General features: G+C 43.8%; 1 protein-coding gene across 5 annotated transcripts; it reads right to left on the bottom strand.

The window, feature by feature from the left end:
- Positions 1–87: 87 nt before the first annotated feature.
- Positions 88–23461, bottom strand: TCP11 (t-complex 11). Of its 5 annotated transcripts, none has more exons than XM_053246250.1 (10): positions 23298–23461; positions 21077–21222; positions 19381–19513; positions 7389–7509; positions 6654–6874; positions 5170–5306; positions 3437–3645; positions 2894–3078; positions 1857–2020; positions 88–550 (listed from the first exon to the last, which is right to left on the bottom strand). In XM_053246250.1, the coding sequence occupies exons 2-10, from the start codon at positions 21213–21215 to the stop codon at positions 321–323; spliced, it is 1539 nt and encodes a 512-aa protein (XP_053102225.1). In that variant the 5' UTR covers positions 21216–21222; positions 23298–23461; the 3' UTR covers positions 88–320. The 5 variants fall into 5 exon arrangements, with proteins under 5 accessions (XP_053102225.1, XP_053102226.1, XP_053102224.1 ...); XM_053246251.1 differs by lacking the exon at positions 23298–23461 and adding an exon at positions 22859–23275; XM_053246249.1 differs by lacking the exon at positions 23298–23461 and having other exon boundaries at positions 20661–21213.
- Positions 23462–26772: the final 3311 nt, after the last annotated feature.

Here is a 26772-nt window from a genome sequence, read left to right as displayed (position 1 = left end):
AGGTAAATATCTATTGGATCAGAATACTAGTCTTCCCCTTCCTAATTGACAGAATATGCACCAGCTAATCTAAAAAGAGAGGCAGTGTTTTGGGCTGTTCAAAGGTTTATTGCAGCAAACTTGGCATTGTCAGTTGGTATTTACATAACTGAGCCAGCAGCTTGGATGGTTCAGTTGTACAAGTGCTTTGGATACCACTGCATGGAGCAGGACAGCTACTCAGTTGATTACACTGGACTTTGAGCCAAAGCACAGTTGGAGCAATTGCCAGTCTTTCTCCCCTCTCCCTGCTGCCATGTGCTTTGCCATGTTTGAGATAGTTAATGGGAATTTGTCCCTGCGTCAGTCTTCCCCTCTGGAAGCAGCAATTTCTTCAGAATTCCTGAATAGTAGGGACCAAACACCTGTCTGTTATGATGAATCAAGTTGCCAAACCTCTGGCCGGCTTCCAGAAGTTCTTCCTGAACAGGAGCAAGGCCTTGGGGTAGATTCTTAGAGTTCAGACCACCAGGAGACAAACAATGCCTAAGAAAAGTTTGGATCCGTTGCTCTGTAGGAATTAAGACAGAGATGCAGAAACAACAGAGTTGATTGCTGAAATTATCCCTCATATTCGGTTCCACTAATGTAATGGGCTGAAACTCACAAATACATTTTCATTGAGGGTGAAATTATATTAATGAAACCACTTTTTCTTAGAATACTGTGTGCAATGCATTATTGTGTGCAGTACTGGCCAAAGTGATTTTACAGATACAGTATCCGTGAAATGGAATGCAAGATTATCCATTGCAACTAGAGTTTTCATCTAACCACAGTGCCATTTAAAAATTAAAATGGATATTGAACTTCACCTGCCTTAACACTACTACTGAGTTAGCAATTCAGTTATTACAAACAGCATTCTGTGTGCTGGATGGTAAATTGGTTAATACCATTCATAATAGCAGAAATATCACAGCTGGAGGGCTATGATGAATTTGCTTGATTTCTTATGGGTATTGCATTTGCCAGACTGACTCTGCTATTTTATGCAATGTCACATGAGGTGTGCTTTAATCTTGGTATGCTAATATATCAAAATGGTATTTCAACCATGGGGGGGTGGGGGACTCAAGAGTATATTTTAAACAACAGCATTGGAAGGGATCGATTTTTTTAGTCCAGCTCTTATGAGGAATGAAACTTTACCCACCAGCCCTGCTCCCCAATCTACACTCAGCAGGATGCACCACAGAGCCAAATGCATTGCAGAATTGTGCTTACAATGCAAATCACTCTAACTCGTGTAACCAAGCCAGATCCTATGCTATACACATGCAAAGAGCTCTGAAGTTTAATTCATGTCACTTAGGGGGAGGCAGCAGCAATAGCTGCCACACTTCTGTTCTTCCATTCCCTATGTTCTGTTCACCCTACCTATCAAGTGAGGAAGCATTACTCTTGCTCTGTATCACAATGCCAGACTGGAGAGACTATCTGGCATTTTGACATCACTGTGCTCACAATGTGACCCCTGATTTGCTAGGATCATGAAAGAGAAACAGCCCTAGTGGAAAGCAAAAATGGACAGCAAAGAAGAGGGCTATTGAACAGGTGCAAAAAGGACAGTTTTGGGAAATATTCCACCCAGCCCACATTTCATGTTGAAAATGAACAAATATTCCATGTGACCCTGGATTCAAACACGTACAGAAGTGCACATAACCACACGAGAATAAATAAATGGTTGTAAATACTACCCATGATTAACAGATTAGCCCAGAAATACTTGCCTGCAGTCTTCATTCTTCAACTGTCTTTTCTCATACCAAAGTATGACATTGCATTAAGAATATGTAAGGTTCATGACTCACCAATTACAGTTCGTACCACATTGTCCTTATCCGCAAGACTCCTGAGCTGGCCTTTAAGTGAAGCAGCCTTGTCACTACAAAGAGCAGGGTAGCCCAGCTGGAGAAGTATCCTGTTCACTTCTTGGCATATTTGACTGCTGATGTCCAATAAAACATCTTCTAACCTAAGCCATGCAGAGAAAGAGCGAAAGAGAGCGAGAGCACTGTCACTGACGACTCCTTGAAATTTAGCTGGGGAGAGATCATATAGCCATGACAACTTGCTATAATAATACTGAAGAGAGGAGAGCTGGTCTTGTGGTAGCAAGCATGACTTGTCCCCTTAACTAAGCAGGGTCCACCCTGGTTGCCTATGAAAGGGAGCCTAGAAGTGTGAGCACTGTAAGATATTCCCTTTCAGGGGAAGGAGCCGCTCTGGGAAGAGCAGACGGTTCCAAGTTCCCTCCCTGGCATTTCCAAAAAAGAACTGAGAGAGATTCCTGCAACCTTGGAGAAGCCGCTGCCAGCCTGTGAAGACAATACTGAGCTAGATAGACTAATAGTATGACTCAGTATATGGCAGCTTACTATGTTCCTATGTACTACCAAATTAAATGTTCCCCATAAGGGTTAAAACTTAGTGCCTGTTCTTGGAGTAGGAAACAACTAGATTGTGACATTATTCTTTTGAGGTAGCCCTTTCACACCCAACTTGAGGGATGAGCTGTATATGCCATCACACCTCTATTTCTATTAATCCTGCATGCCTATTCCATCTTGTGTTTATTTACTCTGACAATTGCATGGTGACAACATATAACTCGTTACTGCCCCAACAGCTAAAGTGGAGATGGCTTATCCTGGAATTTTAAAGTGACAATGTGGTCTGCATAAGATGGACTGATAGATAATTCTGACTGTTGTTTGCCTCTTGTTGTTAGACTTCTGTACTGTATTCTACATGAGGACCACAGACCTTCAACTTGATTACAACTTGCACAAGACAGGCATGAGAAAATCTTGCCTGCCTCTAGAAAGCAAGGTTTAAAACAACTTACCTTGTATCAGGAAGTCCTTCCACAAGGGCTTTTGTTACCCGTTTCAGCCTATCTACACACCCGGGTGAGTTATAAATGCCACTTCCACATGTGCTGCTACTCACTAGTAGGACTGCAGCAATAATGGCTAGCTGATTCACCTGCAGCTGAAGAGCATGCAAACGGTCTTTGTCCATCAACATAGTCTGCAAAGAGATAACAGTTTCAGCCAGTGGGCTACTACTCATAAGCACTTACTTGCAAAAAGCTTATATGCATCTCCTTAAGCTGCTAGAGCAAGGGGGAAATAGGTTGAGCTTTTTTAAAAAACAAAACCAAAAAAACCCATAATGGCAAGATTCCCACTCCCATATTATTGGGGGGGGGGAGGCAAGAAAAGAGATTGAAAAATGATAATTCCACCATTTTTTAGTTTTGCTCCCTAGCTCAGAGAGAGAGCGCTAACCAGAACGCTACATGTGATTCTCTACTATTTCTCAAGGATGCTGTTTGAAAGTGAAACAGTTTAGCCATTCTGTCTGACTGATGAAAGATGTCTCTTACCTCAGGATATTCTCTTCCAGATTCCCAATCCAGCAAGTCCATGCATGCTTGGTTTAGCACAGCAGTAGGACTATGAATAAATGGGACTTCTCCAGCAGCCACTGGGGGCGGTGAAACAGGTGATCCATTGGATGAGGAGGGTATTGAATCGGAAGCTGATAATTCAGCTGCTGCCTTACGCAGCCATTCAGTTGTGTATACTAAGCTGCCTGCAACACAACATTAGAGAAACATGGGTTGGGAGGGAATACTGGACATGTATTCTGGACAATACTGGACAAGAATACTAGCCAACCCGCACAGAGCATCTGTGCGCTCTTTGGGGCTGGCTGTTCCCTTCTCCCTCCTGCCCCACTCTCCCTCCCTTCTGCCCCACACTCCTGCCTCTCTTGTCCTCCCTCCCACCCCACTCTCTCTTGCCCTCCCTTCCGCCCCACTCTCTCTTGCCTTCTCTCCCCCTCCCCTCCCTCTCACCCTCCTGCCCCACTCCCTCTTGCCCTCCCCTGCGCCCCACTCCCTCTTGCCCTCCCCCTCCCCTCTGCTCCACTCCCTCTTGCCCTCCCCTCTGCCCCACTCACTCTTGCCCTCCCCTCCCCCTCCCCCCTGCCCCACTCCCTCCCCTCTTGCCCTCCCCTCCCCCCTCCCCCTTGCCCTCCCCACTCCCTCTTGCCCTCTCCCCTGCCCCACTCCCTCTTACCCTCCCCTCCTCCTCCCTCTTGCCCTCCGCTGCCCCCTCCCTCTTGCCCTCCCCCTCCCCCTGCATTTCTAAAAGTTCTACTTACCGAGCTGCCGCCACTCCTCCTCCTGGGCGGCAAACAGGAAAGTCCCGCTGCCTGGTTCCCTCCCACCCCAGGCTCCTCCTGGCCTCGGCGGCTGGTCCTGGCGCCGCCTGGCCGAGAGCCGCCTCCGTGGCCTGTCCCACTGGCAGGCCTGCCACGCCAAGTGCCACCTCCGCGGCCTGTCGTGCCCGCTGCCGCCGCTTGCCAGTCTTTGTGGCCAGCCACAGGCCAGCCACCTATCCCCCCACCCCCACCTTCTGCCCCTGTATTGAGGCCTGCCGCCCGGCCACCAGCCGCCTTGGCTGGGCCCGCCACGGCTTCGCCGCGGCCAGGCCAGGCCCGCGGCCACCACCCGTTGCCAGGCCGGGCCCGCCAGCAGCCCTGGCTCGCAGCCAGCCAATTCTCCTCCTCTTGGGTGTGCCAGCCAATCAGGCGCCTCTGCAGCCCAGCCAATCAGCTGGGCTGCCGGGATGCATTTTCCCTGGGTACACCTACACAAGTAAGTATCAAGAGCCAGAGTACAGTACTGGAAAGAGATTTTTGTTTTGTTTTTCAAGATAGTTCACCCTGGTGTAAGCCAGCCCCAAGCTAAACAGGAAGTCAGTTGCAACCAAAAAACACTGGGAAGCTGAAAGAGGCAACTCTTGGGTAAGCCACCTTCACAGAAATAAGACGTTTAACTATAAAAAAGAGAAATGTGAATTTTAATCTTAGAATCTTGCCCCCTTTTCTTCCAGAAATCTCCAAAAGTTACTTCCCCAGTCTTGGTACAGATTGTCCGATTTTCTAAGTAGTGGCTCAAATAAATATGTAAACTTTTATATGGTAGTAACAGCAAAAGCAGAAAGTAGGATTCATAACTTTCAGAAACTATTAACTTTTTACAACTATATGTTTACTCCAGTGTTTCCTTTTTGAATGTATGTGTGTTTTCCTATCATCTCAAGTACTCACCTGGTAGTTTGTTCAGAAGCTCCTGGAATTTTTTTCTCTCATATTGGACAGAGTGTTCCTGTAGATGGGGTCGAAGGGTTTGTATGGTGAAATTTGCCATATCCATTTTCATTAGGTCCAGAACTCGGAAGATCTCTCTACCAAGCAAACAAGGGGGAGAAAGGACATTTTTACTTTAGCTAAAATGTCCAGGATTCATTAAATGATTAAATTAACCATTTTTAAGCTTTCAATATCTTCCCTGCCATTGCCTAGATTTAATTGAATTAATGACACAAAGATGTTCTCTTTTAATGTAGGAAGTTCCACTAAAAAGCTTCTGAGGCTGCTTTTCTTTCTGATCACTGATCTTACTCATTATACAAGTAGGACTGTATAGATAGGATCAGCTCAAAGACAAGAGTGTGTTCCTATACATAGACATGCCAAAATAATATTTGACTGAATGTACTTAACTTATATTTGAAGAGATGTACCGTACTTATTAGTGAAGAAGACATAATGCTATATCACAGAGCAATCACATACCCATAGCAAAATGTGTGTATAGACTTTTTATAACGTGCGTGGTGTAGTGGTTAGAGTGCTCGACTAGGACCTTTTATAACCAGTGTGGTATAGTGGTTAGAGTGCTGGACTAGGACCGGGGAAACCCGAGTTCAAATCCCCATTCAGCCATGAAACTAGCTGGGTGACTCTGGGCCAGTCACTTCTCTCTCAGCCTAGCCTACTTCACAGGGTTGTTGTGAGGAGAAACTCAAGTATGTAGTACACCGCTCTGGGCTCTTTGGAGGAAGAGCACAATATAAATGTAAATAATAATAATACCCATAAACATACATAAGCACACTAGGCTGCTGCTGTGCCCTATGAGTTATAGTGGTGCATAAAAACGGGGTAGTGGTTCAAAAGGTGAGCACAAATCTATGGTAATGTATGCTCTGAAGAAAAGGGACATGAGTTTGTTTTTTGGTGGGGTTTTCTTGACAAAGCTACTTGGTTCTGCATTACAGAGATGTGTGGCATATAGATATCAGTTGACTGAGTGTGCTTGGTAAATGAATTGACTGACTTCCAAGTGCTTAGACACAGCAAAAAGCTTGATGACATGAAGATATCATCCACCATGTATTTGGATGTTTCCCTGCTGGCCTACTTCTCTTTTTAAAAGTTGGACAGCCCCTCTTTTTCCTCTGATTCTATTACACATTTGAGCAATAAGGATAATTATCTGAAGCTTGAGGTTTACTATGCCTTGAAAATTCTAAAGTACATATGGCTTCATGGTTACATATTTCCATACTTTCCCTCGCCTAGAAACAGCTGTGAAGTGACAGCCTTCATAAACTCAGAATCTCAAGCTCAGCAAGGTAGAATCATATATTTCTAGGATTGCTATATGATACATCTTCCATTGGGATAACTTTGGTAAAGACTATATTACTTTATATAGTATTACCTTTGTCCAAGCCAATGGTGCCCACCTGAGCAGATGAACTGGGTCTGACATGAGACGTAGTCTCTGTACTTCCTCATCTCTGACAGGTGCACACAGCATTGCCATTGTGCCCAAGATGTAAGTGGTTAGACTGGGGATGTCCAGAGCTCCATGCTCAGCCTCCTGCTTCATTAATTCCATGTCCAGAGCTTCTTCAATCTGACTTCGCAAACGGGCCTGCCGGGGCAGGAGCAGGGACAGCAAAGTCTACACAAGAATAAAATGTTGCCATTTGTACAAGCAAATATTCACATTGAGCTGCAATCTTGAAGTTCCAAAAATTCAAATACATGGGCTGGTAAACCTCCAAAGGTTTACCAGCCGGATTACAGATAATAGGTCAAAGACCAGCCTGAGTGGGAGGTCTGCCAAGCTACTTTTTACTATTTATTATGGGCAAACCCCCTTAAGTGGAGCAGTGGGGAAATGCTTGACTAACAAGCAGAAGGTTGCCGGTTCGAATCCCCGCTGGTACTATATCGGGCAGCAGCAATATAGGAAGATATTGAAAGGCATCATCTCATACTGCATGTAAACCCCTCCTGTACTCTACCAAAGAAAACCACAGGGCTCTGTGGGCTCCAGGAGTCAAAATCGACTCAAGGACACACTTTACACTTACTATGGGCAAATGTTGATTGTTTAAGTGAAGAGAAGAGGGCATGTCCTCTTATAACAGGAAAGGCCTATTTTTTAAAAACAGAAAATCTTCTAAACTCACCTCTTTGATTTCCCGAAGTAGTTTAATAGCATGAGAATAGTCTGGTGGGGTTTTGGACAGCTGTTCTCTCAGATTGTCCCAATAAGCTTTGTGCAATGTCTCCTTCACCTTGCCTTCCAAACTGTAGTAAGACAAAAGCAGTTGCTATTGACGTTTCTCCACCTACAGCTTGATACGGAATTATCCATATTTGATTTGTATGTATTTCTTCTCTGAGTCAAATAATATATTTAACTGTATATTTTTGTTTCTTGAAGCCACCTTGGACCCTTGTGAAAGGTGGGGTAAAATTCTTTCAAGTAAATGAAATATTTGTTTCAGAGAGCGCCTCCTTTGTCATAATCCTTGCCGTCTGTTACAATCTGGAGAAGTCTGGTTACGGTTGCCACTGGCTTGTTTGGTGGCAACCTAGGACTGGGCTTTCTCTGTGGCTGCCCCAGGGCTGTGGAAGATGCTCCCTGCTGAAATAAGAGCATCTCCTTCTCTGTTTGTTTTCAGGAAGAACCTCAAGACTCTACTGTTTCTGCAGGCTTTTAATTAGAATTAATTTTAATAATTTTAAAAACTTGTTTTAATAACTATTTTATTCTATTTTTATTGTGTCATGTATTTTAATCTGTGACTTTTAAATATTTTAAATTTTGTACACTGCCTAGAGATGTACATATCAGGTGGTATAAAAATATGATAGATAAATAAATAAATTAACCCCTGCTAACTTGGTATAAAAGTATAAAAATATGGTATAAAAATATGATAGATACATAAATAAATTAACCCCTGCTAACTTGGCACAGAGGCACCTTTTAACATGGTGATTCTCTTTATTTAGCTGGGGGAGAGTAGCTGGTCCTATCCAGCACAGTACCTCCAGTGACTGTTGCTGGTGTGTATCTTATGTTTCTTTTTAGATAGTGAGCCCTTTAGGGACAGGGATCCATCTTATTTATTTATTATTTCTCCGTGTAAAATGCCCTGAGCCATTTTTGGAAGGGCGTTATAGAAATTGAATTATTATTAATAATAATATTATAATAATGCAATCAATGGCGAGACACGTGGACAGGTTAGCATTAGAAGAGGTATTTTCCGAGGGGATTCACTATCCTCACGGACACGGACGCAGGTACCCAACCATTTTATTATATAGGATGAAGACAAGCACTTTGAAATTGAAAGGCTGTGGCAGAAAAAGACCAAAATAATCCCAGTGGTAATTGGCGACCTGGGTGCAGTTCCAAAAGACTTTGAAGAGAACCTCAACACCATTGGGGCCACAGAAATAACCATCAGCCAATTACAAAAAGCAGCTTTACTGGGAACAGCCTATATTCTGCAACGATATCTATAACAACAGCAACAACATTGACAATAAAATTCAGCCATCCAAGGTCCTTGGGAAGGACTCGATGTCTGGATAAAACAAACCAGTCAATAACACCTGTCTGACTGTGTAAACAAGAAATAATAATTGGACAGGTTAGCATTAGAAGAGGCATTTTCCAAGGGGACTCACTATCCCCTCTATTGTTTGTAATCGCCATGACCCCACTTTCACAAATACTCAACAAAACAGGCCTCGGATACCAAACATCTAAAACATCCAGTAAAATCAACCATCTGCTGTACATGGACGATCTGAAGTTGTATGGAAAGTCCCAGTCAGAAATTGAATCACTGCTAAACACTGTCCGTATATTCAGTAGCAATATAGCAATGGAGTTTGGGCTAGACAAGTGTGCTGCATTAATAATGAAAAGAGGGAAAATAACAAAAACAAAAGGAATAGAACTGCCCAATGGAAGCAAGATCAAGAACCTGGAAGAGAACGTTACAAATACTTGGGCATTCTCCAGGCTGATAACATTGCACACACTGAAGTTAAAAGAAAAATGGGAAGTGAATACATCAGGAGAGTTAGAAAAATCCTCAAGTCCAAACTCAATGGCGGGAACATCATACAAGCCATAAACACCTGGGCTATACCTGTTATCAGATACACTGCAGGAATAATAGACTGGACCCAGGCAGAGCTAGAGACACTAGATCGTAAGACCAGGAAAATCATGACCATCAATCATGCTCTGCACCCCCGCAGTGATGTAGATAGGCTCTACCTCCCTCGCAACTCAGGTGGAAGAGGAATGCTGCAAGTCCATCAAACAGTAGAGGAGGAGAAAAGAGGCCTTGAAGAATATATCAAGGACAGTGAAGAAGATGCACTTAAAATGGTCAAGAATGAGAAACTATTCAACACCAATGAAACAAAGCAGGCCTACAAGAAAGAACAAGTCAAGAACCGAGCAGAAAAATGGAGAAATAAGCCCCTGCATCGTCAATATTTGCACAATATAAGTGGAAAATCAGACATCACCAAGACCTGGCAATGGCTTACGAATGGCAACTTGAAGAAAGAAACAGAGGGTTTCATACTGGCTGCACAAGAACAGGCACTAAGAACAAATGAAATAAGAGCAAAAGTAGAAAAATCCACAACAAACAGCAAGTGCCGCCTTTGTAAAGAAGCAGATGAAACAGTGGACCACCTGATCAGCTGTTGTAAGGATCGCACAGACTGACTACAAACAAAGGCATGACAAGGTAGCAGGGATGATACACTGGAACATCTGCAAAAAATACAAGCTACCTGTAGCCAAGAATTGGTGGGACCATCAAATTGAAAAAGTTGAAGAAAATGAAGATGTAAAAATATTATGGGACTTCCGACTACAAACAGACAAACATCTGCCACACAATACACCAGATATCACTGTAGTCGAGAAGAAAGAAAAACAAGTGAAAATAATCGACATAGCAATACCAGGGGATAGCAGAATAGAAGAAAAAGAAATAGAAAAAATCACAAAATACAAAGATCTACAAATTGAAATTGAAAGGCTGTGGCAGAAGAAGACCCAAATAATCCCAGTGGTAATTGGCGCCCTGGGTGCAGTTCCAAAAGACCTTGAAGAGCACCTCAACACCATAGGGGCCACAGAAATCACCATCAGCCAATTACAAAAAGCAGCTTTACTGGGAACAGCCTATATTCTGCGACGATATCTATAACCATTGACAATAAAATTCTGGCATCCCAGGTCTTTGGGAAGGACTCGATGTCTGGATAAAACAAACCAGTCAATAACACCTGTCTGACTGTGTAAACAAGAAATAATAATGTACCACTGTTTTGAGGTCATTCATCTCAAGAAACAGACGCAGCTGGCGTATTAGCCGAAGCTGATAAAAAGCACCCCTGGCCACCACCTCAACCTGAGAAACCAGGGAGAGGTGTGGATCCAGAAGTACTCCCAGACTGCGAACCTTTCCTTTTGGGGAAGTGTGACCCCATCTAGAACAGGGAGATCAAAATCGTCTCTAGAGTTCTGACCCCGCACAATAAGTACCTCCGTCTTATCTGGATTCAGTTTCAGTTTATTCTCCCTCATCCAGCCCATTACTGCTTCCAGGCAAGCATTTAGGGAAGTTATGCCATCTCCTGAAGAAGTTGACATGGAGAAGTAGATTTGGGTGTCATCAGCATACTGATAACACCCCGCTCCAAATCCCGATGATCTCTCCCAGCGGTTTCATGTAGATGTTAAAGAGCATTGGAGAAAGTATGGAGCCTTGAGGGACACCATACTTAAGCTCAGATTTCAAAGAGCAACAGTCTCCAACCAACACCATCTGGAATCTGTCCGAGAGGCAGGAGCGGAACCACTGTAAAACAGTGCCCCCCCAACACCCTCAGATGTTCCAGGATACTATGGTCGATAGTATCAAAAGGACCAACAGAGTCACATTTCCCCTGTCAATTCCCAATTGGAGATCATCCATCAGGCCGACCAAGACAGTCTCCACCCCATAGCCCACCCGAAAACCAGTTTGAAATGGGTCTAGATTATCAGTTTTCTCCAAGACCGCCTGGAGCTGATGCAATGTTGAGAGAGAGGGGCTTCCCTCTCCCAGAATAATTGTGACTGATTAATAGATGAAAGGGTCTTGCCAGTGAGCATATTTGTGCTAGCAGCACATGTTAAAAACATAAAGCAAGAGAAGATACTTTTTGCTTTCCTTCGCCCATCTTATGCAGAGATTTGGGCTGGTGAAACCCCCCTGCTCAATCTGATGCCAGAGGAATGTAGTGCCAACCTGCCAGATACTCCCCACCTGATATCCGGCTTTCTCACCTCCTGCCTGAACAGCAATACATCACAAGAACAATTGCAAGCACTACTTCCAGAACACACAGCATCTGTCCCCACTTCCCTGCCTTTGGGCCTGGCAAAGGGCTAAAGGAACTTGTTCACAGAACACATTGGTTGGCTTGCAGGACATTCCATCACACTGCTGCCAATTTGGTCTTTGTAAAAGAGTAAATCAAAGATAATAGTACTCTATGCAAGAATCTTGGGGACTTGCTCAATGCCTGTGCACCTCAAAAGATAGTGAGTACTGAGGGCTGCTCTAAAGGCAATTTGCTGCTTAGTGAAGCCCAACTGTCAGAGAACAAGATGCATCTTAATTTATTAGCTTGAGTTAAAGCACAGTGCTACTAAAGAGATCCAAGATTTAGTTACCTCAGCAGTGGCCAAAATCTCCGAGGGTGGAGGGCAATTTTTCTAGGGAAAAGTGAAGAAGAACCACAGGGCAGGTTCACACTTAATGCAGAACCAGAGGTTTGCATGACCTCCCTCAGCCCCAGGAGCACACACTCCCATTCCTACTTCCTTTGTAGGTTAGGATATACCAGGTTTCTGCATCATACAGAATGGGAACTCTGTCCAGTGACTTTCAAGCAGACATGTAGCTGGTTCAGGTTATACTATATCTGTTTGCTTCTCTGGAAAACCACCAAGTTCTTCTTTTCCTTTCACAATCCAGACAGTCTGCCCTCAGGCTTGGGGAGTAGATGTCTTAGCCACTATACAGCTGCAGAGTCTTTTGTGTGCCCTCCCACCTATGAAGCTGGTTCTACAGGCAATCCAAATGGTCAAGTTTCAACAAGTAAATGCTGCTTCGTGGCATCATTCTGGCCAAGGAGATCTCTTGGTTCCTTGTCCTCCTGAAGTTATCATCTCAGCCTCCCTGCTCAGTTCCAATACGTGGGATGTACTGGTTACAAAGCCCACTAGGTCATTCACAGCTGCAATCGCTTCCGCTGATGGCATGAAGGTGAGCAGTGGCAATTGGCAGGGCGGATTTGATTTAACCCTTTCCTGTTTGTTCAGTTCCCAAATTATTTCTCAATTTAGAATGAATTAGTCCAAAAGAAGCAAGAATTCTCTGTAGAAGAAGCTGCTGCTGATAAAAGCTGGATTACCACTTCAGTAATCTCCAAACAAATGTTGAAGTTACTTTCACCAGTTCACTGGTGTGACTTCCTTTCACACTTCATCAGCAAACATATTTCTTGAATGGGCTACCCTTAGCCTTTTTGTTTCACTTTCTATTCCTCTCCCTTGTCCCTTGCATTTATATCTAGATCCCTTCTCCTTGCTCAGATATACGTCATTCCCCCAAATCCTCTATTGCAGGGGTGTAGCTATAATTTAGCGGATGGGTTCAAAGAACCCAGTCCTCCAGCTCCTGAGAGAACCCCAGCTCCATCTCTCCCTATTTTCTTCATTACCTCCCTCACTCCAAGGGGCTGCCGGGGAGGAACACAAACACAGGCCCCCTCTCCCCTAGCTACACCCCTGGTCTACTGATGGACCTTGTTTCTCTTTGCACAAAAGAGAGGTAAGGTCTTGATTGTATTTGTGTGTATTTACACCACTTGCAGAATAGGACAGATCAAGTCTAATCTCTTATCTCCATATACTGCTGTTATAATAAGTATGTTCATCGAATATAATTAGAAATTGTGATTACTATTCATGATTATACTTTTGACCTAGGGATTTTTTGTTTTTTTACAAATTCTTTTAAGAAAATTTAAAAATCTGATGTTTAAATATATATATATTTTATACATTGATTTTTATCCACCATTACTTTGGGTTACTCATTGCAGGAAACTTGAATATAATTGCTTTTCACAGTTTATTAGCACAGTGTACATCATCACTAGGCAGACTCTTTAAGTAGTATGAGAATAAACAAGTAATTTCAGCGAAAGTCAAGGTACCATCCCTTCTTGATTGTTCAATAGATTTAGGTAAGGGATTCAATCAGAGTACATTGGTGTCAAGTAGCTCGTTCCCAGTATACTATAACATGACGGGCAACTATTTATCCTTACACTCATACTTGGAAGTTTCTCAAGCGGGTTTGGCTCTTGAATCTGTCCATTACCCACAGGTTGAGAATAATTGAGAATCTCAATGTGGCATTAACTAAACTGCCTTTTAAGCTAATAGTCACATGCCCACACAAAGAGCTGACAATTATGACTACAGCCTTAACTTGTACTAGTCTATCTATTTTTTCCTATGTAAACCACTTTAAGAACTTTTGTTGAAAAGCAGTACATGAATATTTGTAGGTAGTAGTAGTACCTCAGCCCATAATGTCACAGCTGGATACCCTTTCAGTCTAACAGTTAAATCAAAAATCAAATCTTTTATTGCAGTTTTAAACAAGCATAAAACATTAACTTATACATTACAGTACAATATATGTAATAAAAGAGAATTCAAAAAAGCAAGATAAAAGCAAGCTTACAGACAGTCATACTTATTTGAAATTAGCAATTAGCAAATATTTTGACTGCAGCCCACCTTATTTTTAATGCTGCTGCACAGAATTTAGCAACCTGATGAGTAATATAAGGACTTAAATCAGATAACATAAATTCAATCATTTGGACAGACTCCCCAAATGCACTCAACAAAGGTGTAAGAAAGGTCAACCTAACATTGTTATATAGAGCCAGTGTGGTGTAGTGGTTAGAGTGCTGGACCAGGACCGGGGAGACCCGAGTTCAAGTCCCCATTCAGCCATGATACTAGCTGGGTTACTCTGGACCATCACTTCTCTCTCAGCCTAACCTACTTCACAGGGTTGTTGTGAGGAGCAACTCATATATGTAGTACACCACTCTGGGCTCCTTGGAGGAAGAGCGGATATAAATGTAAGTAAGTAAACGAAATTTACAGCAAAGAATTACATGCTCTAACATTTCTACTGATTAGCATCACAAGGGCAGAGAAGCAGATGGTATGCAAATCATTATTATTAATTCTTGTAGACGTGCCTGTCCTGGATGTGTGGGGATGCATCCCAGCACTCAGCAGATTGACTGGGCGGCAGAGGCACCAGATTGGCTGGGCGGCGGAGGCTTGCAAGGAGCAGGACTCAGGAATCCATTGAGCTGCTGCCGGGGGAAATGGTGGCGGGTGTCGGGACCAGCCACAGCGAGGAGGTGGTGGTGGTGGGCCCTGCGTGGCCGCCGGGGTCAGGAGGCTACTAGGCCACCAGGAAGAGGAGGCGGCAGCAGCAGGAGCAAATGGGCCAGCAAGCCAGCCAGAAACCACAAGCAGGGAGGAGAAGCGGGCCAGGCAGACGTCAGAGACACCTGGGGGAAGAGTTAGGGAGAAGGCACTGATGCGGGGGAGATAGTCAGGGAGAACTAGGGGCACAGATGCTATGCGCCCGGTCAGCTAGTTTTTTATATTTACCCTCAACTAGAGCAGAAGGCAGGCCATTAAATCTTGCTAAAGAAAGAAAACACTCTATGATGGTGAGGGAGATGCAGATGGAAGAGATGGGCCACAGGGGTTACTAGGTATCTAACACACTCATGTAAGGGCAGCGAAGGAACTGTGGCTAAGTCCACTTGATGCTCAACATCAAGTATATGCTGTTTAAGTAATGACTTAGCCCTCTCCAGCCCCATAGATAGAAGCTGCACGGATAAAAATCCTAGTAAAGAGAGCTTAGATTGAATTGCACTTTTCCAAGAAGGGCAGAAGTCATCAACAAGTATCAGGGGCGCAAGACCAACTGGGGAAAGAGAAAGCTTAAGCCAATGAGTTAGCATAATTAACCAAAATTTAGCAGAAACACTCACCAAGCCGGCTTTTAAGCATAAGGCCACATTAGAAACACAACATGGGACCTGGAAAATAGTCCTCAGAAATGTTGACTGTATCCTCCAATATTAGGGGATAGACCTAAATGGGCTCCATACAAAATCTGGGCTGAAGACTTAGCCTCAAATAACATAATTGAGGCTGGAATAAATTGGCCTACCCTGGTAAAATGAAATCTCAAAAGGGCAGCAGTGCTCTTATGTGTGTTGCAAGCAACCATGTCCCTGTGTGCCTTCCTGCTACCCCTGGCATGAATGTCAACTCCTAGATATTTTAATACAGGTACTTGTTCAATGACGTTACCATTGATGGACCAAGTGACGTTCTTAGGTCTTTTAGCAAAGACCATTACCTTTGTTTTACCATAGTTGATTTCTAACTTACCCTCCAAACAAAACTCTGCAAAAAAATTTTAAGCCCTCTTAAGCCCTACTGATGAACTTTATTTTAAAACAGCATCATCAGCATATAAAAGGATGGAAATATGCTTGTTTGCCAATTTTGGAGGAGGATACTTTGGGTTATCAGATCTAGTAACAATCCCATCTATATATTTAATTCTCTTGGGTGTGCCTTTCGAACGTGCGTCCCGGCAGCCCAGCTGATTGGCTGGGCTGCGGGGGCGCCTGATTGGCTGGCGCACCCAGGAGAACAGCGGCGGCGGCCATGGCCGCTGGCGGGCCCGGCCTGGCAGTGACGGGGAGGACAGGCTGAAGAGCCGAGGCAGCGGGCTTGGCCGGGCAAGGCAAGGAGGCGGCGGGGGAAGCCGGGTGAGGCGGCGGCAGGCCCGGGTAGCGGGCGGCGGCGGTGGGCCCGGCCTGGCGACAGGTGGTGGTTGCGGGCCTGGCCCAGCCGCAGCGAAGCGGTGGTGGGCCCAGCCAAGGGCTGATGTGGCGAGGTGGCCGGGCGGCGCACCCCAATACCGGGGCATAAGGGGTGGGGAGAGGTGGCTGGCTCCAGCTATGAGCCAGGGCCGCTGGCGGGCCTGGCCTGGCGACGGGTGGTGGTTGCGGGCCTGGCCCGGCCCAGCCGCGGCGATGCGGTGGCGAGCCCAGCCGAGAGCTGATGCGGTGAGGTGGCCGGTGGCCATGCGGTGGGCCCAGGGAGAGAGACTGGGGTAGAGGGACACGGGCATCGGGACTCTCCTGTTTGCCGCCTGGGAGGAGCAGCGGCGGCAGCAGCCCAGTAAGTAGAACTATTTAAAATTCAGGGGGAGAGGGGAGGGGGCAGGGGGGAGGGCAAGAGGGAGTGGGGCAGGGGGGAGGGGAAGGACAAGAGGGAGTGGGGCAGGGGGGAGGGAGAGGGCAAGAGGGAGTGGGGCAGGGGGGAGAGGGCAAGAGGGAGTGGGGCAGGGGGGAGGGAGAGGGCAAGAGGGAGTGGGGCAGGGGGGAGGGAGAGGGCAAGAGGGAGGGGGCAGGGGGAGGGGGAGGGCAAGAGGGAGTGGGGCAGGGGGGAGGGGGAGGGCAAGAGGGAGTGGGGCAGGGGGGAGGGGATGGCAAGAGGGAGTGGGGCAGGGGGGAGGGGGAGGGCAAGAGGGAGTGGGGCAGGGGGGAGGGCAATAGGGAGGGGGAGGGGGAGCGCAAGAGTGAGTGGGGCAGTGGGAGGGCAGGTGAGAGGATCAGGGGGTGGGGACAGGGCAGGAGAGACTGGGGCAGGAGGGTGAGAGGGAGGGGAGGGGAGGGGAGGGTGAGAGGGAGGGGTGGGAGGGTGAGGGAGGGCAAAAGAGAGTGGGGCGGGAGGGAGGGGAAGAGAGGCAAGAGTGTGGGGCAGAAGGGAGGGAGGAAGAGTGGGGCAAGAGGGAGAAGGGAACAGCCAGCCCCAAAGAGCGCACGGCGGGGGGGGGAGGTAGCTGGCCCCAAAGAGCGAACAGATGCTCTGTTCGGGGTCGGCTAGTTTATGTAAAAATTGAAAAGCAAGGGTGCTAAATACACCCTTTTTTCACTCCCTTCAAGATTGGAACAGAGGCTGACAGAGGGCCTTGAGGGCTAATGCGGACTCTTAAGTGCGGTATCAGTATACCTAGCTCAAATAAGAAGAAAAAGCACTGATCTATCGGTGAATTGTAAAGTTTAATCCAGAGCTTCCCTCGAGAAATAGAATCAAAAGCAGCCTTAAGATCAATAAAGGCCACATATAGTGAAGCCAATCTCTGAGAGGTGTATTTCTCAATAAACTGTTGCAAAATATGACAATGATCAATCGTAGAACCCTCCCTGAAACCAGCCTGCTCATCAGCCAATTCACCCTCGCGCTCCAAGCAATCCTTCAATTTTCAATAAAGATGTCTAGCATATATCTTGCTAACCCCACTTAAAAGGCTTATGGGGTGACAGTTTGCAAGGCTGGCTTTATTTCCTTTTGTAAAGATAGGAATGGTGACGGCAAGGCCCCAATCACAGGGAATTATCCCGGTAGCGTCAACAGCAGTAAATAAGGATGCTAAGATAGGGGCCCACCGCTCTGTGTTATTCATAATAATTTCTGGAGGAACAGCATCTGGACCTGGCGCTTTTCCTCGCTTAAGCTGTTTAATTAGATAGATCACCTCTAAAACTCCAACCTGTGACCAACTTGGCATCTCCCCCTCTGACAGAACAAAATTGTTTGTTGCCAGGTCATACAGTTAGTAGTTAGGTATCTTCCTATGACACAGCAGGGAAATGACTTGACTAGCAAGCCAGAGGTTGCCGGTTCGAATCCCTGCTGGTATGTTTCCCAGACTATAGGAAACAATTATATCGGGCAGCAGTAATATAGGAAGATGCTGAAAGGCATAATTTCATACTGTGCAGGAGATGGCAATGGTAAACCCCTCCTGTATTCTACAAGGAAAACCACATGGCTCTGTGGTCGCCAGGAGTCGGCACCGACTTGATGACACACTTTACCTTTCACAATAACTGGATTTTTTAAAAGGATTGATCCCGTATTCATTTCTAAGGTTGATTCCTTATTTCAACAGTCCAAAGTGATAGTTCTCCCATCATTTTGCCCCAATCTTTTCCTCTCTAAAATGACATAATTCAGATGTGAGTAGAGCACTTAACTTTAATGTTTTTCATACCAAGAGTAACAACAGAGTGTGTCTGTCTGTATCATTCATTCAAACCTTCATCTTTGGGGTCCAGTTTCCTCTTCTTGAGGTTCCAGGTGGATTAAACAGTTGATTTTCCTTGCAAATTCCTTCAGTCATTGTACTCTACCAGAAGGTCTCATGGCTCATTTACTATGGGGTACCACCATTTCTGCCTCATTTAGAAATTGTCCCTCTATCAAGTCAGCATGCAAGGACGTTACCTGGAAATCAGTCCATGTACTTAACGTACAACCACACTGACTCCCCTACCTTTGCAGATGCAGCCTTTGGGAGAGGAATTCTCTAAAAAGGATGTGTCAAGTTCATATGTTTGTTTTCCTACCTACACAAATGTTCTGCTAGTCTACATTCCAGTATTGAAGACTGCCTCACCCCAGATACCATATATTTCCATTCTCAGTGCTCCAGAGGGCAGAAGTCTTCCCATTCCTGCTGTCTCAAGTAACTGGTAGCACTGACTATCTGTCAGTGGCTACATTTCTAAGTAGTCCAAGCATAACATGTTAGTTTAACTCTGGTGGAATGTCCTTTTCTTCTCTCTCAGGTCTTCATGGGCTTTCCCTATCATAGGATAGCTTAGTCTTTATGCTGGTCTGTGACTGTAATAAAAACTGATTGATTGATTGATGTAAACCGCTTTGGGAACTTTTGTTGAAAAGCGGTATACTTTTGTATTTGTCTACAACTACTCACTGTAGTTGTAGACAAGTAGTTTGGAACATAACTTTCAAAAATAACAGTTATAAAGGACTTCTATCAATCAGTATTTTTTCAATCCCAATACAACGATGCCCATATATACCCTTCTTAGTAACTGGAAACTGGTTGTGACATGGGGGAAATTAATACTACCTACCTGGTGGGTGAAAAATTCATCTCTTGCAATTTGAAGTCACGATTTACTACGATTTCATGCGCTATGGTCATTTTTGATACTTCATTGGCTGTTTCCAGAAGTTCGGGCATGGAAAGAATGTGGGGAGAGCTGGCTGAATAAAAATTAAAAATAATGGCACTTTAACTAAGAATGGAAAAATGCAATTTTCTTCTTATTTATTAAACACATTTTTATACCACCCAAAATTCACATGTCTGGGTGGTTTACAACAAAGCAAACAAAGAAACAGAAAAAGTTAAAACATTAGTTAAAATAAATAACAAACATTAAAACATCAGTTAAAACAAAGTAAATGATACAGCAAAAGTTGTTGTATCTACAACAATTCAAACCTTAAAACATTTTAAACAATGTTAAAACTATTAAAACAATATTTAGTTAAAAGCCTGGGTGAATAGATGTATCTTTAAAGACTTTTTCAAAGCTGAGAGATGGGGAGGGTCTAATTTCAACAGGGAGCACATTCCAAAGCTTTGGGGCAGCAATAGAGAAGGCCCATCCCCGAGTAGCCACCAAATAGGCCAGTGGCTACTGCAGACGGACTTCCTCATGCAGGATTATTAATTAAAATTAATACATTCTAAGTTAAAATTCATACATTCTAAAAGCATGCCCAACATTTGACTCACCAAACCAATCAGTTCTAGCAGGCTGCAGAAATAGGTTTATCAGCTGGACTGTGTGTGGCTTGGTGGGTCACAAATAGTGTGGCCCTCGATTATAACATTCCATTGCAAATATTTTAGATGCTATGGTCACAAAACGTACATAAGAAACAAAATGCAATGTCCCACCCACTAGTAGATGGCAAAAGATAGGAGGGCTAGAAAAGACCTCTGCCTAAGAGGTGCTGCTAGTCAGAGTAGAAGCTGCTGGCCAAAATGGCCTAATGATATGGGGAAGGAACATAGCTCAGTGAACAGAGCACATGCTTTCTCTGGCATCTCCAGTAAAAAATCTCAGGTAGCAGGCCTTGGAAAGACCTCTGCCCAAGACCTTGAAGAACTTAAACTAGTCAGAATAGCCAGCACTACCCTAAATTAATTAGCAGTCTGACTTAGCATAAGGCAGGTGGTCCAAATATAATGTGTAAAATATGAATATCCTGCCTTTTAGACCCAAGTCATACAAAGTGACTGACAATTATAAAGTAAAATAATAATTACAAAACAGTAAAAAAAAATTGGGGGAAAGCAAGTTGTCGATTGTTTGTAAAGTTTGATACAAACTTTACCCACCCTCAGTCTCTTCTTTTATGCCATGTATTTTCTTTTGTTTAATAAAGGTGGGAGGAATAGCAACCACCAAAACTCCTGTGATTCTCATAACACATGTTCTGAACTTTGCTATATGGCCAGCTGAATTTAGACTTTTTGCTCGATACTTTACTTTATGAATGACTGTACAAAAAAAATAAACAATACTTGCTGCCTCAAGAAGCCTACACGATCTCATAAGGTAGCACACTCTTTGTATGATTTATCTTTGAAGCAGCTTTATCATCTACTTCTGATTACAGATCAGTTACCAAAGTATTTCAAATGAAAAGCTCAGATCACACCATTAAACACCTAATGGAATATTTTTGCTTGAGGTGTGGTATTTTGTCCCATATATCAAGGACAGATGGTTTTTCTAACAGAGTTGAGCATACAAGTTGGGATGTCAGGTGGGCAGAGCTTGGGCATGTCTCCACCATAGCTGTCTTCGCCTTCTCTCGCTTTTCTGGGATTACAGTTTCCGTTTTCTGATTTGCTGCTGTCATTTTTGGTGGTCTTTTCTGTATTAGGCATCTTGTCCCTAATGGGAAACAAAGGTTTAAGGAAACAAAAAGGTCTATCAAAGCAATCTTTAAAGGCTAGGAAAGATAACTTGTACTGTAGCCAAGTTAGGCAAACAAGTATACCAGTATATAAGGTACTCCTTACTAAGACAAGCCACTGCCATCAACTCATATCATGTAATTTTCCTGTGATCTATGTACCACAAATAATGCAATCTGTATTTTGTCTCTTATCCTGGCCTGCTTCTTTAGACCCTGGTGCAAATCAGTACCTCACTGGATATAAGGGGGTATCCATCAGATTGATTTTGTTCTATTGGAAAAATAACTTGAAGTGCATTACTGATCAGTCTTCCCTAGTTTCTCTCCACCTTTCCCATATATTCCCCCCCCTCTCTCTCACACACACACACACACACACGTGAAAAAATAAAAAATAATAAGGCCAGGGAAATGCAAGATGTCTCACAGACTATATCTTTTGCAGTTTGTAGCCTTTTAAAAATATGTTATTAAACTGCAAATACATTAACACATTACACTTTTCCACATACTGTATACTATAAATTACTAATTTTATGACTTTAGAATTATCATTAATCATAATCAACATTAAAATATGCAATCTCTTTAGTAAACAGGTGCATAAACACATATATTGGTCTTACAATTCTGAAAAACACACATTTAGAAATATAAATATCTATATTATATTGAGACTTCTAATAATCAATCAACAAAGGGCTGCCACTCAGCACAATTAACTGACAGTTTGTTGGTTTATGTGATGGCAGTTTTTATACTATTTGTCACACTTTCCCAATCAAATTTTTTGTAGTAGGAGATCTTACATTCTTCAGATTTGTAGCAATAACCATTTGGACATCTGTTTAAAAAATCATTATTTAAGATTTATACTATACTGTGAATAGGTTACTATATTCTAACACCACTATCTTAGGGTAAAGAGTCCCTAAGGTTCCAAGTTCTCTCCCTAGCAGCATCTCCAAGATAGGGCTGAGAAAGACTGCCTATAACCTTGGAGAAGCTGCTGCCAGTCTGTGTAGAAAATAATGAGCTAGATGGGCCAGTGGTCTGACTAGGTATAAGGCAGCTTCCTGTGTTCCACCTCAACATTAGTCATTCTCTTTTGTTAATACTGATCTACAGTATTTCTGTATTACAATCCCATCATATATGGTTTGGGTTTTTTAAATCTGCATTACTCAATCCACATTTCCAACAATTAAAATAATGAGTTAGATGGGCCAGTCGTCTGTAAGGCAGCTTCCTACGTTCCAACTCAACATTAGTCATTCTCTTTTGTTAATACTGATCTACAGTATTTCTGTATTACAATCCCATCATATATGGTTTGGGTTTTTAAAATCTGCATTACTCTATCCACATTTCCAACAATTAACATTCCTATTTGACTTTGTGCATGTGTGTATACAAGATACCAGTTTAGAGAGAGAGAGAGAGAGAGAGTTAGAGTTCCTTTGTATTCTCACATATTGTTTGTGACATTCCTCCTATAAATAAATAAATAATTTTTTTAAAAAAAATGCTCTCCCGGTTTGTAGCTTTTTTAGACCTGATGTTTTAAATTATTCTTATTTGACAGCCCTGTGCGTGTATTTAGATTCATACCTGCCTAGTGAGAGCAACGTATGTAATTCACGTATGTAATTCTCCAAAGCTAATGCCACAATACATCGCTTGCACAGCAAGCCTATGCACGTTTACGTAGAAGTCAGTCCCACTGTGTTCTCTGGGGGTTTATTTTACTCCCAAGTTCACAGGCCTGCAGCCTTATTCTGCAAACTGCTCAAGCAGAGCAGCGTGGGCGTGACCAGGGGCAACGGGCGCGGGGGTGAGTCAACCCGCCTGGGCCGCCTCAGTTACGCGACCCTGGCCCAGGTATTCAACAGGCATAACTAAGCCTGTCTGGCTGGGGGAGAATAGCGCTGCCGGAGTGTGCCCGGGCGAGCCCTCTCCTTCCTCCTGCCGCCGAGCCTTGAGCCAATCATGGCGAGCAGGAGCGCCACGGATGCCTAAAGGGCGACGGGGCGAAGAAGCGCCCTCTCACCTTTCCCGAGGGAGAGAGGCGAAGCGGGGCCGGGCAGCAGTGGCGAAGGGAGAGGGGGGCAACACGGCCGGTGTTTCTTGGCCGCCTCCAAACAACTGCCGCTCTTTCCAGCAGGGCGTTCGTTGGTGAGGAGGCCTCCCCCTCCCTCCAGGTAGAGTCACACGGGACAGAACCAACCACCTGCCGGGGCGGGGGGCACATGAAACCCCCACATGAAACCAAGAGGGGGCGAAAAGGAAAAACACTCGTCTTTCTGCAAATGAAATTGTAAAAACTGTTCTGCCATCTCCGGGATAGGCCTGAAGTCATAAACTTTCCTTTCCTTGTCTCCAGATTCCTTAAGAATAAGATAGCTTGTTTCCCCCTATTTTCCTTCATCAACGGCCCCCAGTCTCGAGGGTAACGCTTATGAGGTCCGAACCAATTGCCGCAAGATCGGGAAGAGATTCTTAATTACTATTCCTTGTGAAGCGTTATGCAGAGGTCTCACTAGAGATCATATCTGTAAGAAATCATTATTGTGCGCTTTTTTTGGTATGGTATTTAATCTAATCTTCCCCTGTGCTGCAGTTAGATATCTCATTATCGTAATACTTCTTCCCTTTCTCATCTTCAATGGAATCATCGAAGGGCGGTCTGAGACAATTAGTCACTCGCGATAGGTGAGGGCAACAGCGCCATCTAGTGCTCAAAGGTTTAATCTCCACGTGTGTTGGTTGTGGGAAAACTGTGAGACTAATATTGTGTGCTAAATTGTTGTGTGTTTTTTAAATTTAGAAGTAAAATCTGCCCCTGTCGAATTTATTTCAGCCATGCCTTATCCGATGATCCTTGAAAACCCACAAAGGCATTGATTTATATGAAGCTTGTTCTTTACTCTCACCACAGTTAATAGAACAGAACTCCGGAAGAGTTGTGTCCATTCTGCTGCCTTGTTGTTTATTCAGAATAGAGAAAGTACCAGGTTTTTTATTGATTTATTAAGTGCCTGTGCCATCAAGTCACTGTCGACTCTTAGCAACCAGCTAGATAGATTCTCTCCAGGATGATCTGTCTTTAATTTGGCCTTTAAGGTCTCTCAGTGGTGCATTCATTGCTGTCATAATCAAGTCCCTCCACCTTGCTGCTGGCCGTCCTCTTCTTCTCTTTCCTTCAACTTTCCCCAGCATTATGCACTTCTCAAGGGAGCTGGTTTTTTGCACAATATGTCCAAAGTATTATAGTTTGAGCCTGGTCATTTGTGCCTCGAATGAAAATTCTGGATTGATTTGTTCTATGATCCATCTGTTTGTTTTCCTGGCTGCCCATGGTATCCTCAAAAGTTTTCTCCAGCACCAAAGTGCAAAAGTGTCAATGCTTTTTCTGTCTGTCTTCTTCAAGTCCAGCTTTCGCATACATAGAATGTCAGGGGGGAAACCATTGTCCGAACGATTCTAATCTTTGTAGGCATAGAAAAATCACAGCATCTAAATTTTTATTTATTTATTCATTTCTTCTTTATCCTTAAATATTCTTTCCAAGGCCTTCATTGCAACCCTACCAAGTGCTAATCTGTGGCATATTTCTTGACTGCTGGATCCTTTACTGTTGATGGTAGATCCTAAAAGCCAGAAGCTATCCACCACTTTAATGTCTTCATTATCAATTCTGGGGATGGTTGCTGTACCTGTTGTCATTAGTTTAGTCGTCTTTACATTTAGTTGTAGTCCCCCTTTTTCACTATGCTCCTTGACTTTCATTACTAGAGCATGCAAATCATCCACATTCTTAGCTATCAGAGTGGTGCCATCAGCGTAGCGCAGGTTATTGATGTTTCTTCCTCCAACTTTAAAACCACACTCATCTTCTTCCAATCCAGCTTCTCCCAGTATATGCTCAGCATATAAATTGAATAAATAAAGATAAAGTATACAGCCTTGTCTTACTCCTTTGCCAATCTGGAACCAGTCTGTTTCACAATGTTCCGTCTGGACTGTGGCTTCCTGTCCTGTGTATAGGTTTCTCATGAGAACAATGAGACATTCTGGGACACCCATTTTCCTAAGGATATTCCACAGCTTGACATGGTCAACACAATCAAAGGCTCTTCTGTAGTCAACAAAGCACATAGTGACTTCTTTTTGGTATTCTTTGGCTTTCTCAATTATCCAGTGTGCATCAGCAATTATGTCTCTTGTTCCTCAGCCTTTTCTGAAACTAGCTTGAATGTCCAGCATTTCCCTTTCCACGTAGGGCTCTAATCTGCGTTGGATGATCCTGAGCATTATTTTTCTAGCATGTGAAATTAAGGATATTGTGTGATGGTTTGCTCAGTCTGTTACATCTCCTTTCTTTGGGTAAGAAAGAAATTATTTATTTCTTGGGTATGTAGTCACTCTATGGGTATGTGACTGACCTCTTCCAATCTGTTGGCCATTGTGACATTCTCCAAATTCGCTGGCATAGTTTCGTTAGAGCCTTGACTGATTCTTCTTCTGTTGCCTGCCATATTTCTGTAGCTATTCCATCAGTTCCTGTAGCCTTCCGACTTGGTAATAACTGGAGTGCTGATTTAACTTCATCTTCCCGTACTAGAGGTTCTTGCAACTAGGGAATATCTTCCAGAGTATCTTGGATGCTGACGTCCCTACTGTACAGATTGTCAGTATACTCCTTCCATCTCTGTTTGATCTTCTCTGAATCAGTTACTATCTGTCCTTTGGCATCCCTTAACATACCAATTTGTGATTAGAACCTCCTTCTGAGTTCAGAGATCTTTTGGAAAACTTTCCTTGTTTTTCCATGTCTATTTCCATCCTCAAGGTCTTCACAGATGTGATTATAGTACTGCTCCTTGTCTTTTCTAACAGCTTTCTGAAAATCCCTATTAAGTTCCTTCCTGGGGTCTTTATCTTTCTTGGCTTTGGCTTCTCTCCTCTTCTTGGCAGTTTCCACCATCTGTTCTGACATCTGGCAGTCTCTTTTCACATTCGTCCTTAACTTCTTTGATTTCATTCCACAGTTACTCTGGTTCCCTATCAATGAGGTTCAGAACTTCAAAGCGGTTCCTGATGTTTTCCTTGAAAATGGTGGGTACATTCTCAATATAATATCATGGAAGCTTGATAGCTTTGTTTTTCTGCTTTAGCTTGACTTGGAACTTGCACATGAGCAGTTCGTGATCTGTTCCACAATTGACCCCCAGCCACGTTTTTGCTGTTATAACTGAGCTCTTCCACCTCCTTGCAGGAATAATGTAATCAATTCGATTTCTGTGTACTCCATCTGGTGAAGTCCATGTGTATAGGCGCCACTTTGGTTGTATGAAGAATGTGTTAGCAATGAAGAGATCATTGGCTTGGCAGAAACTAATAAGTCATTCTCCTGCTTCATTTCTGTTTCCTAGGCCATATAGGCCGACTGTGTTTTCCTCCTTATCTTTTCCAACTTTGGCATTCCAGGCTCCAACCACCACCAGCACATCTTACTTGCATGA

Source organism: Hemicordylus capensis, chromosome 4, assembly GCF_027244095.1.
Source record: "Hemicordylus capensis ecotype Gifberg chromosome 4, rHemCap1.1.pri, whole genome shotgun sequence".
In the NCBI taxonomy this organism is placed as follows: domain Eukaryota; kingdom Metazoa; phylum Chordata; class Lepidosauria; order Squamata; family Cordylidae; genus Hemicordylus; species Hemicordylus capensis.
Note: the sequence above shows the minus strand (reverse complement) of the source record. Positions and strands in the feature narration are given on the sequence as shown.

Excerpts from the sequence above, each read along its gene's own strand:
- TCP11 (XM_053246249.1), bottom strand. The coding sequence starts at position 20,877 with ATGAGATCGTGTAGGCTTCTTGAGGCAGCAAGTATTGTTTATTTTTTT. Across the intron at positions 7,510-19,380 it reads ATGAATTTTTCACCCACCAG|TTTGGAAGGCAAGGTGAAGG; the intron begins GTAGGTAGTATT and ends GTCTTACTACAG. Across the intron at positions 3,079-3,436 it reads CTGGAAGAGAATATCCTGAG|ACTATGTTGATGGACAAAGA; the intron begins GTAAGAGACATC and ends ATCTCTTTGCAG.